This window comes from Trachypithecus francoisi, unplaced genomic scaffold (assembly GCF_009764315.1).
Source record: "Trachypithecus francoisi isolate TF-2019V2 unplaced genomic scaffold, Tfra_2.0 Lachesis_group20, whole genome shotgun sequence".
Classification (NCBI taxonomy): domain Eukaryota; kingdom Metazoa; phylum Chordata; class Mammalia; order Primates; family Cercopithecidae; genus Trachypithecus; species Trachypithecus francoisi.
The window spans coordinates 38,336,310-38,352,213 of NW_022681466.1; the positions used below are offsets into that span (position 1 = coordinate 38,336,310).

Genomic DNA, 15,904 nt, shown 5'->3' on the forward strand with positions numbered 1-15,904 from the left:
CCAGACTAGGTGACAGACACAGTTTCTCAAGAAAAAAAAAGAAAAACTCTTACAAAGTAAAAAAGTTATAGCACACTAAGGTTAATTTATTGAAGAAAAAATATATATTATGTATAACATATATATTATATATAACATATTATACATATCATATATATTATATAACATATATATTATATAACATATATATATATATATAACATATTATACATATCATATATATTATATATATATATATATATATATAACGCGTGTGTGTGTGTGTATATTTTCGAGAGACAGTCTTGCCCTGTTGCCCAGGCTGGAGTGCAGTAGCGCGACCTCGGCTTACTGCAACCTCTGCCTCACAGGTTCAAGCTATTCTCCTGCCTCAGACTCCTGAGTAGCTGGGATTATGTCACCACACCTGGCTAACTTTTTTTGGTTTTTTTTTTAGTAGAGATGGGGTTTTGCCATGTTGCCTGGGCTGGTCTCAAACTCCTGAGCTCAGACAATCTGCCCACCTAGGCCTCCTCCCAAAGTGTTAGGATTACAGGTGTGAGCCACCATGCCTGGCCAAGAAAAATATTTTCAACAAATTTAGGATAGATTAAGTGTGCAGTGTTTATAAAAGTCTACATGTTCCAACGGTCTACAGCATTCAAGACAGTAACATGCTACACACGTCTGTAGCCTCGGAGTGATAGACTGTACCACATAGCCTAGGTGTACAGTAGGCTATACCATCTAGGTTTGTGGAAGTATATAACATGATGTTTACACAATGACAAAATCACCTAACGATGCGTTTCTCAGAACATATCTCTGTCATTAAGTGATGCGTGACTCTATCTGCTCCTTTACTTTCTCTCTAACATTATATTGTAAGGGTAGGAACTGTGTTATCAAGCCTGTTTTCCTAACAAAATCTATGTTTGTTAAAGGAATATTTATTGTGAGTTTACTATGTGTCAGGTACAGTGCTAGGTACTTACAATTTGAGACACAATTTAATAGATGAGAACACCGAAACTCTGAGAAATTAAGAACTTATTCAAAGTCACACAGCTGGCAAATGGGTTGCACCAGTATACCTACCTCCAGAATATATATTGGGTAAAGGATCTGTTTGCATGAACAAACAAAAAAACCATATTCTTGTAAGTATTTTTACACCCTGTACCGGGTCTGTCATTAAATAAATTCTGAAGATGAACAATTTTTGTCCCATCTAAAATATTCAAAACAAAGTCCACCTGTTCTGACTCTAGAAAAAGCTACAAATAGAGGAAACAAATAAGTTGAATTCAAATGCTGCGGAGAAAAGGTAATGTATATTATAGTTCTGTGGTAGTACTGATAACATTCAAGTCATTCTTAGGCAACAGTCTTATGTGTATGAAGTCAATTTTTCATTCCATTGTACAAAACTCGTATCTGAGAAAAATCTAATAGTTAATAGTCTCCAACACCATATGATCATAATCCTTTAGCTTAGGCAGAGATCGACTTACTAAATGAGGCGCCATCAACCTAAGGAAAGATAAGCTGTAAGAGAATGAAGACAGAGGTATATCAAGTAACAGGAACATTGTTCCTTATCAGGATAAAATGTTTATCAGTATTCAAATAAAATAATCTTAAATGGAAAGAGACAGGAAAGAACATGGTTAAATGACGGAAAATGAAGAAAGAGAGAAGCCGATCATGATCTTGTGCAACATCATGACAGGGCTAAGGTATTAAGTATCCAATACAAGGATACTTAATAGACCAAAGAATTTAAAATCCCAGGGAACTTGAATAACCAGCCACAAAAGAGGCCTCTCTTTGTTGTGGTTCACAACACAAAAGGCCATCAACTAATTAGGAAATATTAAAATTAAGAGGGCAGCAGGTTTCTTCTTGGTAGACAGCCCATGCTACCATCCACAAAGTGAGCAGTGGAAGGGGTATTTAATGTCAAGGCTTTATTTTGAATTTCTGTTCCAGATGCCTCTCCACAGCATTCATCACACCTTCCTTCACACTCAAAGGGAAAAGTCCTTAAGAGTTTACCACATTTTGGTGTTATTTTTAGCATAAACATTTGTTCTTCTATAAGAAGTATCTCTCTGGATTCAAACCAATGTCAATGAATGTTATTTCCATTGTATAATCACTTAAAAGTCACCTACAGAGCTGGGTGCAGCAGCTTGTGCCTGTAATCTCAGCTACTCGGGAGGCTGAGGCAGGAGGATTGCATGAGGTCAGGAGTTCAAGAGCAGCCTGGCAACATGGCAAGATCCCATCTCTAAAGAAAAAAAAAAAAAGGCACCTACAAATTGAAATGGACTTGGTAGCTTAGGATCATTTTTCACCAGTCCCATGTACTTATAGTTGATTTCAAATGTTTGGTACAGGTGACTGTAAGACTTCAAGTATTCCATGAAAACACCATTCATGCTGGGATCATAAAATTACATTTCTGGGATGGTATTTTTAAAGTCTGTTTTTAACTTTTGTCTTCAAGAGCTACTTTCTTCTTGCTGTTCTGACCAGTGACCTTTTTCCTGTAAAGAGCAAAGTAGGGAAAATGGAATAAAAAATTCTAGATATATTTACTTTCCATAACCCTACCACCAGTTTAATAAACATTTATTGAAACCTACTGTGTATCAAATAATGAGGCACCAGGAACACAAAGATGCATTAGACATGGTCTCTGCCCTTTAGAAAATCACAATCACCTAAGTAAGGCAAAATCATCACAGTAAACTACATTACTACATGCTATGACAGATAGATTCGGATCCTGACCTAATGAGTTCACAATGATTCAGTGCTTACTAAGTGCTAGAAACTGTTATTAAGTGCTTTACGTGTATTAACTCAGGTAATTTTCCTAACAGCTTATTAGGAGTATTCTAGTATTATCCTCCGTTTACAGATGAGGAGAATGAGGCACAGAGTGGTTGAGTAACTTGCCAGTCATCACTCACTGGTAATCCATGTTAGACATGAATCCTATCATTCTGATCCTATAGCCTAGTGAAGGTTGAATGTCATTAACTAAGTGGTAACAGACAAAGGAAAAAAGTTTTGAGAAAATAATCAATGTTTGCAAACTATTACTACAGTAATACAAAGTTCTTTGGTGTGTATTAACTCATATAATCCCAAATCCCAACTCTACACAGGGAAGTAGATATTAGAACCAGTACTTCTGGCTCCAAATCCAGTTCCTCCCCCACTCACTGCATGGGGCCAAGTTTGTGGTGCCTGAAATGAGGTCCACTAAGCAACAAGGATTCAGGTCTGTAGCTCAATGGGGAAGTTGGGGCTGAAGACATGCCCTTAAGAGCTATGAGCACAGAGGTATGAGCTGAGCCTATCAGCATGGGTAGGATCATGAAGAAAACATCGACAGCGCAGAGGGAAGCCAGAATGGGATCATGACGGGTCCTGCTTGTACGCTATGTTAAGTAGTATGGCCTTTACACATGAAGAAAATGGAGACAAGATTTATATCAAGTGTCTTCGAAGTCTTAGTACAAATTAAGTTTTAATAACCTCAGAGGAAGGTAGGTGCAGTGGCTCATGCCTGTAATCCCACCATGTTGGGAGGCAGAGGCAGGCAGATCGCTTGAGTCCAGGAGTCTGAGACCAGCCTGGGCAACATGGCGAAACCCCATCTCTACTAAAAAAAAAAAAAAAAAGAAAATTAGCCAGGCACAGTGGCACAAGCCTGTAGTCCCAGCTTCTCGGGGGGTTGAGGTGGGAGGACTGCTTGAGCCCAGGAGGTTGAGGCTGTAGTGAGTCCTGATTGTGCCACTGCACTCCAGTCTGGGTGACAGAGTGAGACCCTGTCTCAAAAAACCCCAGAAGTATAAATGCTATAAACTTACAAAAATCAGCATTTAGACTGGGCACGGTGGGTCACGCCTGTAACCCCAGCACTTTGGGAGGCGGAGGCGGGCAGATCACAAGGCCAGGAGATCAAGACCATCCTGGCCAACATGGTGAAATCCTGTCTTTACTAAAAACACAAAAATTAGCTGGGCATGGTGGTGCGTGCCTGTAATCCCACCTACTCAGGAGGCTGAGGCAGGAGAACCGCTTAAGCCCGGGGGGCGGAGGTTGCAGTGAGCCAAGATCGCGCCACCGCACTCCAGCCTAGCAACAGAGATTCCATCTCAAAACAAAAACAAAAACAAATCAGCATTTAAAGTATAATTATTTAAAATACTGATGTATCTTATTAAAATTCAACAGAGTCACCATCTTATATTCTAGTTGATTTTTGACCTTTGTAAAAACTTTCATCAGTTGCTGCTCAGTGCCTGAAAGGACTGCATTTGTTATCTTGGCTTTAAGACCATCCAAAGAGTAATGCATGCATAACAGTTCTGATGTGACCCACTCCTCTCCCACCAACAGGTCTATTAAGACAGATTAGGTGACCAAAGTGACCAAGCATAACAAGGTTTGCTACCAATCCACTGGTCTACGTGTCACCCAGAAAGTGCTGCGACAGAAAATTAAAATTTAAAAATGTTGGCCAGGTGCAGTGGCTCACACTTGTAATGCCAGCACTTTGGGAGGCTGAGGTGGAAGATCACATGAGGCCAAAGTTCGAGACCAGCCTGGCCAACATGGTGAAACCCTGTCTCTAGTAAAAATACAAAAATTAGCCAGGTGTGGTGGCGGGTGCCTGTAATCCCAGCTATCTAGGAGGCTGAGGCACAAGAATCACTTGAACCTGGGAGGTGGAGGTTGCAGTGAGCGAGATTGCACCACTGCACTCCAGCCTGGGCGACAGGGCGGCAGAGCAAGACTCCATCTCAAAAAACAAAAAGTGAATGTGAAGCATTCCCAAAACTGAATTAAGCACAAATGGAATTAAAAGGATTGATCATTCAAATATACTTTTTTCAGTTTGTAGCACTTTTTCTTCCCAAGTTATTAAAACTTAAAAGTACGATAAAATTTTGGGACACTATATACATTGTATATTTGAACTGACCTTTATTCCTCATAGTCAATACCAACATGTGAACTCTTGTTCACTTATTACAAAGTACACTCTAATTTTCATGCCTCTGTTCATCTTGTTCCCTTCTCCATGCCTAAATTTTACCTATCCTTAAAGACAGTTCTACTTTGTTGAAACTTCTGTAACCATACCAATTCACAATCATCTTTCTCTTCTCTAAACTCCTATTTTATTTAAAAACCAGTCTCTAATTTTCTGTCATGTACACGGATCTTCTTTCCCCAGCTTCAGGAAAGGAGTCTCATTTTATATTCATTTGTATATCCTACCACCACCAAGTACCTTGCAGGACAACTTGGTAAATGCCTACTGGTTATGGAAACAGTTTTTTCCTAATGACATATAGAACAGATGTGAGGTAACTGGATATAAGCATTAGCATATTTCACAATGGTAATATCCTAGGCCACTGATAGCACTCTCAGGGGAAAAAAACAACAAATTATAGACTTGAACAATTCTATTAGAGTATATAATAACCTGGTTCTGGTACGATGTGAAGAGTGCCATTTTCCTTAAATAGTGGAAACAGTATAACTGTTCAGAATATCTTGACCTATCCTTTTCAAAATATAAAGCTTCCTAGTATTACTGGGCAAAATAAGGTAGTCTATATGTATGCTAAAAAACTATGCTTTAATATCCTCATAAAACTCAGCTAAGCTAGCACAAATTTACCTAAGTAATACTTTTTACAGCTGTTACGATGTGCATCTGCATAAGCCTGAGATCATATTGAAATCCTGCCCAGAATATGAAGGAGCTTCAAAGAAGACTAGATTCATGTAAGTCAATGGTCCTAACTACTGGCCTTAGTAGCATGTCCTAATGTGGGTTGTGTAGAGAAGGTGGGCAGTACAATTCTAATTTATAAGGAATTGAAATAATATTTTCCAAGATGGAAAAAAGCAGATCATCAACATATTGACACAGAAAAATTCCAATATTAAAATAAATTCCTGGCCAGGCACAGTGGCTCACGCCTGTAATCCCAACACTCTGGAAGGCTGAGGCGGGTGGATCACCTGAGGTCAGCCTGACCAATATGGCGAAACCCCATGTCTAATAAAAATACAAAAAAATTAGCTGGGTGTGGTGGGCGGGAGCCTGTAATCCCAGCTATTTGGGAGGATGAGGCAGTAGAATACCTTGAACCCGGGAGGCAGAGGTTGCAGTGAGCCGAGATCACGCCACTGCACTCCAGCCTGGGCGACAGTGCGAGACTCCATCCCAAAAAAACCAACCAACCAACAAACAAACAAATTCCCCAATTATAGGCAACCTAAAATATATTATTTTTATCACATTTTATAACAGACTGTAGTATCAATTCTACTTTTAAAATTTTACCCTAAGGAAAAATAATGCCTACTAGAACTTTATGACGGTGTCAAACAGCCATTTTTCTTACCACATACTTACCGTTTATCCTTAGCTTTTTCTAAGAAACATTTTGGAGTTGTACTAATGCTCTCCCTTTCCAATGGTTTCTTAATCATCTTTTTCTTTTGTTTGCTGAAAGTTACAAAGTAAAAGAGGAGACAAATTAAGTCCAACTTCAATTAGAAGAGTTAAAGCTAGAATTAGTTTTGATCCTTGATCACAAAATTCATTTTTTTTTTGTTTTTTTTTTTTTTGGAGACGGAGTCTCGCTCTGTCACCCAGGCTGGAGTGCTGTGGCCGGATCTCAGCTCACTGCAAGCTCCGCCTCCCGGGTTCACGCCATTCTCCTGCCTCAGCCTCCCAGGTAGCTGGGACTACAGGCGCCGCCACCTTGCCCGGCTAGTTTTTTGTAGTTTTTAGTAGAGACGGGGTTTCATCGTGTTAGCCAGGATGGTCTCGATCTCCTGACTCATGATCCGCCCGTCTCGGCCTCCCAAAGTGCTGGGATTACAGGCTTGAGCCACCGTGTCCGGCCTTTTTTTTTTTTTTTTCAATTAGAAGAGTTAAAGCTAGAATTAGTTTTGATCCTTGATCACAAAATTCATTTTTTTTTTTTCTTTGAGACGGAGTTTTGCTCTTGTTGCCCAGGCTGGAGTGCAATGGTGGAATCTCGGCTCACTGCAACCTCTGCCTCCTGGGTTCAGGCTATTCTCCTGCCTCAGCCTCCCGAGTAGCTGGGATTACAGGCATGCACCACCATGCCCAACTAAATTTTTTTTGTATTTTAAGTAGAAATGGGGCTTCTCCATGTTGGTCAGGCTGGTCTCAAACTCCCAACCTCAGGTGATCCACCCACCTCGGCCTCCCAAAGTGCTGGGATTACAGGCGTGGGCTACTGCATCTGGCCACAAAATTCATTTTTTAAAACCATTTACTGGTTTAAGATGGGGCTGTTAACTACTTTAATAAATGAGGTCACCTAATAGCATTTAGAGAGCTAACTCAAAGGGATGATAAATTCAATCCACCTTTTAAAAAGCTACTGACTGTGATAAAAATATGTCCTGTGCCAACTTTATATCCTATGTTAACAAGCATCAGAGTTTGATTTTGATCAATTAAGTTTTTTACCAGTTTTATGAACTAAAATAATTCTTAGCATATTTTACTTATACTGAATACTTTTAAAAGAATCTGAATACTTAAAATTTCAAGGATAAGGCTGGGTACAGTAGCTCATGCCTATAATCCCAGCACTTTAGGAGGCCGAGGCAGGCAGATCACCTGAGGTCAGGAGTTTGAGACCAGCCTGGCCAACATGATGAAACTCCATCTCTACTAAAAATACAAAGATTAGCTGGGCGTGGTGGCACACACCTGTAATTCTAGCCACTTGAGAGGCTGAGGCAGGAGAACTGCTTAAATCTGGGAGGCAGAGGTTGCAATGAGCTGAGACTTCATCTCAAGGAAAAAAATTAAAAAAAATAAAAAATAAAGGATAAAAAACTGGTAAGGAAATAACATAATATTCACAAGCAGTTTTGGGCTGGGCACAGTGACTCACGCCTGTAATCCTAGCACTTTGGGATGCAAAGATATAAGATAGGATCACTTGAGACCAGGAGTTCAAGATTAGCCTGGTTAACATAGCAAGACCCCATTTCTACTCCCCAAAAATCGAAAAAATATTATAGCCAGGCATGGTGATGCATGCCTGTAGTCCCAGCTACTCAGGGGACTGAGGCAGGAGGATCACTTGAGCCCAGGAGATCAAGGCTACAGTGAGCTGTGATCATGCCACTGCATTCCAGCCTGGGCAACAGAGCAAGGAAAAAAAAAAAAAAAGAGTGTATATACAAAGAGACAGAGAGTCTAAGATCCAGGTAAATTCAAGACTGTACCTTAGTAGTTTCTGAAAACCTTTTATGTATTCTGGTACAGGACACCCGGCCTGCTGTATAACATTGGCAACGCTGAAAAAGAAATCCATAAACATAAACTTGTATCTTGCTAAACTGATGTTTATGAATGTAAACCCTCTGCACAACGTTAGAGGGAACTAAAACTACACAAAGTAATCCACAAAGTGTTCTGATATATTATCAATTATTACCTGATGTAAGCACATTGGATTACAGAGAGAACTATCCACTGGGCTGAAATTAATGCACTGATGAATAACTAGAGATAACACTTATTTCAACATTTATCAAATCCTATAAAGCTGGTAAACTCAATCAATCTTGGAGGAAGCACTGACTGAAGCCAGAGTCAAGCTTACATTCATTAAGTGGAAGTGCCTACTATGGGGCTGGCACTGTTGCCAAGTTTTTTGTGTATAGTAATTTCTTCACTCTTTACAACAAGCCTGTGTTGTAAATACTGTCACTATCCTCATTTCACAGATGGAAAACTGATGTGCATAGTTACACTAACATTTGGGTCATGAGATTCAAATGCTTGGAGTTGCTGAGGTCTATGGTGGATCTAGGTTGTTGGAATATACTCCTCTACACATGCACATTTGAATCTGCTCAAAGCGATGCAAAGGCTGACAGGTGGCAGAGCCAAAGCTCAGAAAGCACAATCAAAATATTTACCAAAACCAATAAATAGATCTAAGTACAAACCCCCTTTGGCCAAAACTAGATTTCATTACCTAGAAATGTGAAGTGTTATCAATCACCATCAACCAAAGATTACTGTAGACAGTCAAAATGCAGGAAACTCATCTTCTACATTAAAATCTAACGTCAAGATTCACTGAAAGAGTCCTGTGACTCTGAAACTTAACAATGAACATTATTCCACTTTGAATATGCATTTCCAAATTCTAATAATGGAAGGGCAAAAACAAGGCCCTTTGATCATTTTTCCTTTCCCATGGCTAAAATATGGTTAACTAACACCATTATCAGTAGAATTTGGGACATAGCCATTCTGTAATTATCTCTTAATTGAATATACATGTAAGAATAATGAAGCAATTTTGCCAATAACACTAGGTTATTTTTTCTAATTTACCTTCTTAATAATGGTTTATCATCTTCAGTGAAAAATGTAATTGCTTTTCCCTTATTCCCTGCTCTTCCAGTTCGACCTAAGAAAAATTAGACCATTAAAAAACACATTTTGGGTGGACAGAGGCTCTCAAAATTCGTTTACAAAAGTCACTGGATTTTCATAGCACTAAGAAATGAGCATGTGTGTGCCAGGAATAGCAGGGGTGCTAAGACAGATCAGTGGGTGACAGAGGGGAAGGAAAAAAAGACAACTCACCTATCCTGTGGATATATTCCACTGAGCTGGTTGGAAAGTCATAGTTGATCACCAAGTTCACACCTTTAAAATCAATCCCTCTTGCTAGCAAGGCCGTACAAATCAGAACCCAGATTCTTCCTGCTCTGAAACTGTGGACTGTGTTATCTCTCTGGTTAACAGAATATATATTAAATTACTTTAGAATGAAAACAGGTACTTCATAAATTTAATGTCATAAATCAAGTAGTTCTGAGTTTCAAAGTACACATTTGACTTTACCTGTTGTTGTGTTCTCTCTGCATGAATAACATCCACATTAATACCTTCATATATGAGCTCATGAAAAAGTTCTTTAGCCCTTTCAATGGACTGAACAAAAACAAGAACAGGTGGATTGAAACCCTAAAAGAAGGCAAAAATTGGCACACATAACTCAATCAAGAATACAATTGGTCAGTATTTCATAATATGATTGTAGCTTCTAAGAACCCAATTCAATTTAATGTACTTTCTTGGCCAAATTTCTTGGGCTAGTGGTCTAACTCTGCCTCCATCTTCCTCACCATTCTCTCCAATTGGTTATTTCCACTGAATTTGAACTATATTCTCCATCTTGCTAATTCCAATAATCTTGTCTAATCAATCCCCCTACACCCCTCTACAATAACAGATGCCCAAACTTTGAAATAATCATCTCTTGACTTCTGTGCCTCAAAACCTTTTTTTATTCTGCTTAAAATGAAATAACTATCTTTTTAATTCATTTGGTTTTTTGGGGTGAAATTAATTTTTTTATTCTTATGGATTTAGGGTATAAATGCAGTTGTGTTATACAGATATATTGCATAATGGTGAAATCTGGGCTTTTAGTGTACCCATCACCCCAGTGGTATACGCTATACCCCACAGGTGGTATTTCATCCCTCATTAACTCATTATTATCCTAATTCTGGTGCTCTCCCCAAGCTTAGTTCTTGGTTCTGTTTTCAATATAATCTTTATTTTACTGAGCTGAATCTCTACTACTAGCTCTATGCAAAATTTTTTTTAACTACATCTGATATCTGTGTATCTAAGCAAATTATTTTTACATTTACACTATCAAACCCTTACTCTCTCTCAAACCAGCTTCCTATCTTTTTAACTGTTCATATTAGAGTTTTTTAGCCTTTTTTTTCCTTTTTTTTTTTTTTGAGACGGACTCTGGCTCTGTTGCCCAGGCTGGAGTACAGTGGCGCAATCTCGGCTCACTGCAGCCTCTGCCTCCCAGGTTCAAGTGATTCTCCTGTCTCGGCCTCCTGAGTAGCTGGGATTACAGGCGTGCACTACCACGCCTGGCTAATTTTTTTGTATTTTTAGTAGAGATGGGATTTCACCATGTTGATCAGGCTGGTCTCAAACTCCTGACCTGATGATCTGCCCACTTCAGCCTCCCAAAGTGCTGGAATTACAGGCGTAAGCCACTGCGCCTGGCCGAGTTTCTTAGCCTTTTTATGACGGTTTAAACACCTCTTTTGGAATCTTATGAAACCTAAGAAACTTTCCAACAAGTAACCACTCATTTGCACAAAAATCTTACATATAATTTTAGAGGGTCTGCAGATCTCCCAAAGGTCATACATGGCTAAAAATCTCTGGTGTATAATCTCCAAGTGAATATCCTGGAAAACCTTAAATTTCCTAGTACCAAATAATTCTCTTAAGAATATTAGTAAAATACATTTAGCATTTACTATGTGCCAAGCACTATTATATAGTAAGTGCTACGCTTGTACTAACAAATTAATAGTAAAACAGCTCTATGAGGTAGATATTATGATCCCATTTTACAGACAAGGAAAATGTGGAAGAGAGGTTAAGTTGTGCAAAGCTGCAATGGTGGAGCTAGAACTTCTACCCAAATAGCCTAGCTCCAGAGTCCATGCTCTTAACCACTAAAGCAAACCATTTCTACAGTCACCAGGTACTTGCAAACTTTTCCCTTTCATCCTCCAACTATACTTAATGTCCCACCACTAAGGCTGCTGCCCTTATTTCTTCCTCATCTCTGCCTAGCCCAGTTTAAAAGCCTGACTGGTTTCCTTACTTTCCATCTTTCCCATTATAATTCACCTTACATATTACTGTTTAACTAATTTTCCTTAAAAATTATGTAGTCACAATTATCTGGGCGTGGTGGCGGGCACCTGTAGTCCCAAGTACTCGGGAAGCTGAGGGAGAACAGTGTGAACCCAGGAGGCGGAGCTTGCAGTGAGCCAAGATGACACCACTGCACTCCAACCTGGGTGAAAGAACGAGACTCTGTCTCAAAAACAAAAACAAATTATGTAGTCACATTCTTCAAAAATATCCTGTCCCCAACTTTCTTGTCCAACCTGGTTTTCTTTAATTCCATACCATAAACTGTTTGCCTTAGACTGGTAACTGCTTCATTAGTCTTCAAACACACGGCGTTCGCTTTCATCTCTTAAGGCTTTACTCAAGCTGCTCCCCCAGCCATCCTTGCTCTTCCCCTCCACCTTTTATCTTGAAAATCCTTCAAGGATCAGTTTAGTAGCATTTCTTCTATAAGGCTCAACCAATTCAGCTCACCCTGTTGGTCCCATTATGATGATATGGATGCTTAAAAAAGTACTCTTTAGCCCTTTATGACAGTTTATCAGAGACTAAGTGTATTTATTTTATCCCTCTAAATAAGACTAAATTCCAGGGGCAGAACTTAGGAGATTTCTTGTATTGTCCAGCACTGACACCTCAGTACTTAACTTTCAACTATGCCTTCTACTCAGTACTTACTGATAGGATAAAAACAGAAAACCCCACTCAGTGTCCTACAACACCCCAATTCTTCTATAAGAAACCAGCAGAGGGATGGAGCAGGCAAATGTGGAAAAATGAAATTCTCAGGGCATCAGGTAGATCGTTTCCTAGCCTAATCTGAGCTGCAAAAAGACAACTTACCATATTCTGAGAGGCAAGCTTCTGTCCGTTGGGATAAGAGTTGGGACAATATGCTTCTTAACAGTTTACTGCTAGATTACTAAATACGATGCAGGATGATCATATAGTTGGCACAATGTACTTTCTTATCAATTTACCAGTGGATTACTGAATACAAGGCAAGATGATGATGACACAATGCTACCACTGTAATAGCCTCCCACCAGAAATGTAAGACTTGGCAAACTTTACCAAAATTCAAAAAGGTAATCCAAATATACCTTTTTAACAAGTTCTCTCATGGCCAGAAGTTTTCCAGTCTCAGATCCAACAAAGAGAAGCTCTTGTTCTACAGTTTCTACTGCAGAATTCCTAAGAAGAAAATATACCTTGTAGTTTGTAAGAGTCAATTTTTGCTTTTTCCCCCTGAACTCTAAATAAATGAAAAAATTTACACACAACTCCAACAAAATCAATTTTTCCACTGTCAGTATTAATAAGTACTTAATTTTTTATACTTTAACTTGAAGACAAAATTGTTATTTTTAAATGCTTTCTTCTAATTTTAAAACTATCTTGAAATGCCAACCATTAAAATTTACGTTTTAAGTCATAAATTTTCATGTATTTGATTATTTAATTATAAAAAATTTCTTACTGTACAATTATTGAGTAAAATAATAAAAACATTTTTAAGGTTGTTATCACACATGGTTAAACATTTTTCATAATGATTAGCAAAGATTTATTTACAGACCAACAGTTGGGGGTGAGATATATTAAGACTTTATTAATACTCTGTGAGATGTTACAATGTACTATGTTGTATCATAAATATTTTTCCCATTCTACTGTCAGCCTTTAAATTATGTTTATGTGAACTCATTCTGCTTTCCCTTTTTTTAAGATGAAGTCTCACTTTGTTACTCAGGCTGGAGTGCAGTGGGGGCGATCTTGGCCCACTGCAACCTCCACCTCCCAAGTTCAAGCAATTCTCCTGCCTCAGCCTCCCAAGTAGCTGGGACTATAGACACATGCCAATTTTTGTATTTTGGGAAGAGACAGGGTTTCACCATTTTGGTCAGGCTGGTCTTGAACTCCTGACCTCAGGTGGTGATCCACCTGCCTCTGCCTCCCAAAGTGCTGGGATTACAGGTGTGAGGCACCATACCCAACCTTGCTTTCTTCTTACACACAGGAATTTTAGGTTTAAAATAGGGTATTTTTTACAGTTCCATTGGCTACTTTTTCACTTAATATGGTATTACAAACACTTTTTCATATAGCTACAGTCTTCCTACATCATTTCAGGGGTTACATAATAATCCATCAGGTAGCAATATCATAATTTCTTTAAACTTTTTTCTATCACTGAGCATTTATTTACCATAAAATGCTCCCCAAAATATTTTTTAAAAGGAAATATAAATCAAGTGGCTCAGTAATATCAGATTCTTCCTCTGTGGTCCACTTATATTTAAGTCATCAAAGAAACTAAATCTTCTGGGTGGCCACAGAGCTCATGTTATACTCTGTGGATGGAAAAAAACACCTAAAAGCATGATAGGAATGTTAACATGATATAAAAACCTTCTTTTAGATTATTCTAAAACAGAACATCCTTGAACAATCTTGGCTTAAAAGAACACATTTCAATCAGTAAAACTCTCTCGCTTGCTAGTCTCAGGCCAAGAAACCTATTTTCTTCAGTCTTAAAAAAAAGACTTGTATTTAAAAAAAAAAAAAGTCAATGGGATAATGTTGAAAAACAATTAAATACCTTGCTCCAATGGACACACTGATGACATTGTCCAGGTTGAGTTTGCACCACTGTTCAACATCATATGCAAAAGTTGCACTGAACATAGCTCTTCGGACCTTGTGGGATGTGCAGGCCAGGAAAATGGAAGCCAGCTGGTCTCTGAACCCAGTTTTGCCATCTTCAAACAGTTTATCTGATTCGTCTACTACAAGCCACTCAACACTAAGAAATAACAAAACAACTTGTGGATATTGAACTGAAAGATCCAAGACACTTCACTAAACCAGAGGGGCAGTGGACACATGAGAAAGTCAAACTATGATGCTGCTTCTCAGATCCACTTTATCATACCAGAAAAAAAAAGAAAAGAAAAATAAGCAGGTGATATGGTTTGACTGTGTATCCCCACCCATATCTCATCTCGAACTGTAATCCCCATGTGTTGAGGGAGGGACCTGGTGGGAGATGATTAGATCATGGGGGCACTCTCTCTCTCTCTCCCCCATCTGCCACCATGTAAGATGTGCCTTGCTTCCTCTTCTGCCATGACTCTAAGTTTCCTAAGGCCTCCCCAGTCATGCCCTGACTTGTGGGTCAATTAAACCTTCCGTTCTTTATAAACTACCCAGTCTCAAGTAGCTGTTTAGACCAGCATGAAAACAGACTAACACAGCAAGAAAAAGGTAAAAGCTAGATAAACATAGCTCAATGTACCTATTCCAATAGCCTCAAAGATACAAGGTTCCATTAATGACAACAGAGCTTTTCATGAACTTCACTAACTCCATCACCATTGCTGAAAGATGCAAAAAGGTCTAGGGGAATTCTGTACTAAATGCTTATCAAAATGTGTAACTTTCTTCCAGACCAGATAGTTTTCTTTTATATGAGTTTTTTTTAAAAAAAAAAAAACCATTATTCTCAGTGCCAACACTGATGGAAGGTAGCAAACAGCAAGCTCCAAAGGGAAAAAATACAAGCAATGGAGGACAAAATGTAATCAACTGAATGAAAAATACATATGAAAGACATGAAAATATCATCTATACCTTGTTAGGTCGATTCCTGGGGGATCTTGCTTTAATAAATAGATTAGTCGATTTGGAGTAGTCACAAGAATATCTATAGGAAAAATAAATGGTAGAAATTGCAAAAAACAGGATTTATCTCTCTTGAACTAGGAATTAAACCCCCTCAACTTCAGTTAATAACCTGAAGTGGGAAGTAGTCATAGCCAACAACACAAAACTATTATATCCCTACTTTCCTTTTATTATATCTGAGCAGCTTTCTCTTTTTCTTTTTTTTTTTGAGACAGGGTCTTGCTCTGTCACCCAGGCTGGATGGAGTACAATGGTGTGATCATAGCTCACTGCATGCAACCTCAAACTCCTGGGCTCAAGAGATCCTCTGGCATCAGCATTCTGAGTAGCTGGTACTACAGGCACATGCCACTGCACCTGGCTAATTTTTATTTTATTTTTTGAGATGGAGTCTAGTTCTGTCACCCAGGCTGAAGTGCAGTGGCGCAATCTCGGCTCACT

The 15,904-nt window shown here is 38.8% G+C and overlaps 1 protein-coding gene across 2 annotated transcripts in view; it reads right to left on the bottom strand.

Moving 5' to 3' along the window:
• Positions 1-1,294: 1,294 nt before the first annotated feature.
• The window catches only part of DDX52 (DExD-box helicase 52), a 32,586-nt gene continuing 17,976 nt past the window's right edge, over positions 1,295-15,904 (bottom strand). Inside the window, exons 7-15 of one of the 2 annotated variants that reach the window (XM_033183845.1) lie at positions 15,410-15,482; positions 14,379-14,582; positions 12,880-12,970; positions 9,938-10,060; positions 9,677-9,827; positions 9,422-9,497; positions 8,299-8,370; positions 6,437-6,529; positions 1,295-2,531 (exon numbers count right to left, since the gene is read on the bottom strand). In XM_033183845.1, the coding sequence (XP_033039736.1) occupies positions 2,474-2,531; positions 6,437-6,529; positions 8,299-8,370; positions 9,422-9,497; positions 9,677-9,827; positions 9,938-10,060; positions 12,880-12,970; positions 14,379-14,582; positions 15,410-15,482 (941 nt within the window). In that variant the 3' untranslated portion in view covers positions 1,295-2,473. The remainder of the gene's footprint in view (positions 2,532-6,436; positions 6,530-8,298; positions 8,371-9,421; positions 9,498-9,676; positions 9,828-9,937; positions 10,061-12,879; positions 12,971-14,378; positions 14,583-15,409; positions 15,483-15,904) is intronic. The other variant, XM_033183846.1, reaches the window with a different exon arrangement.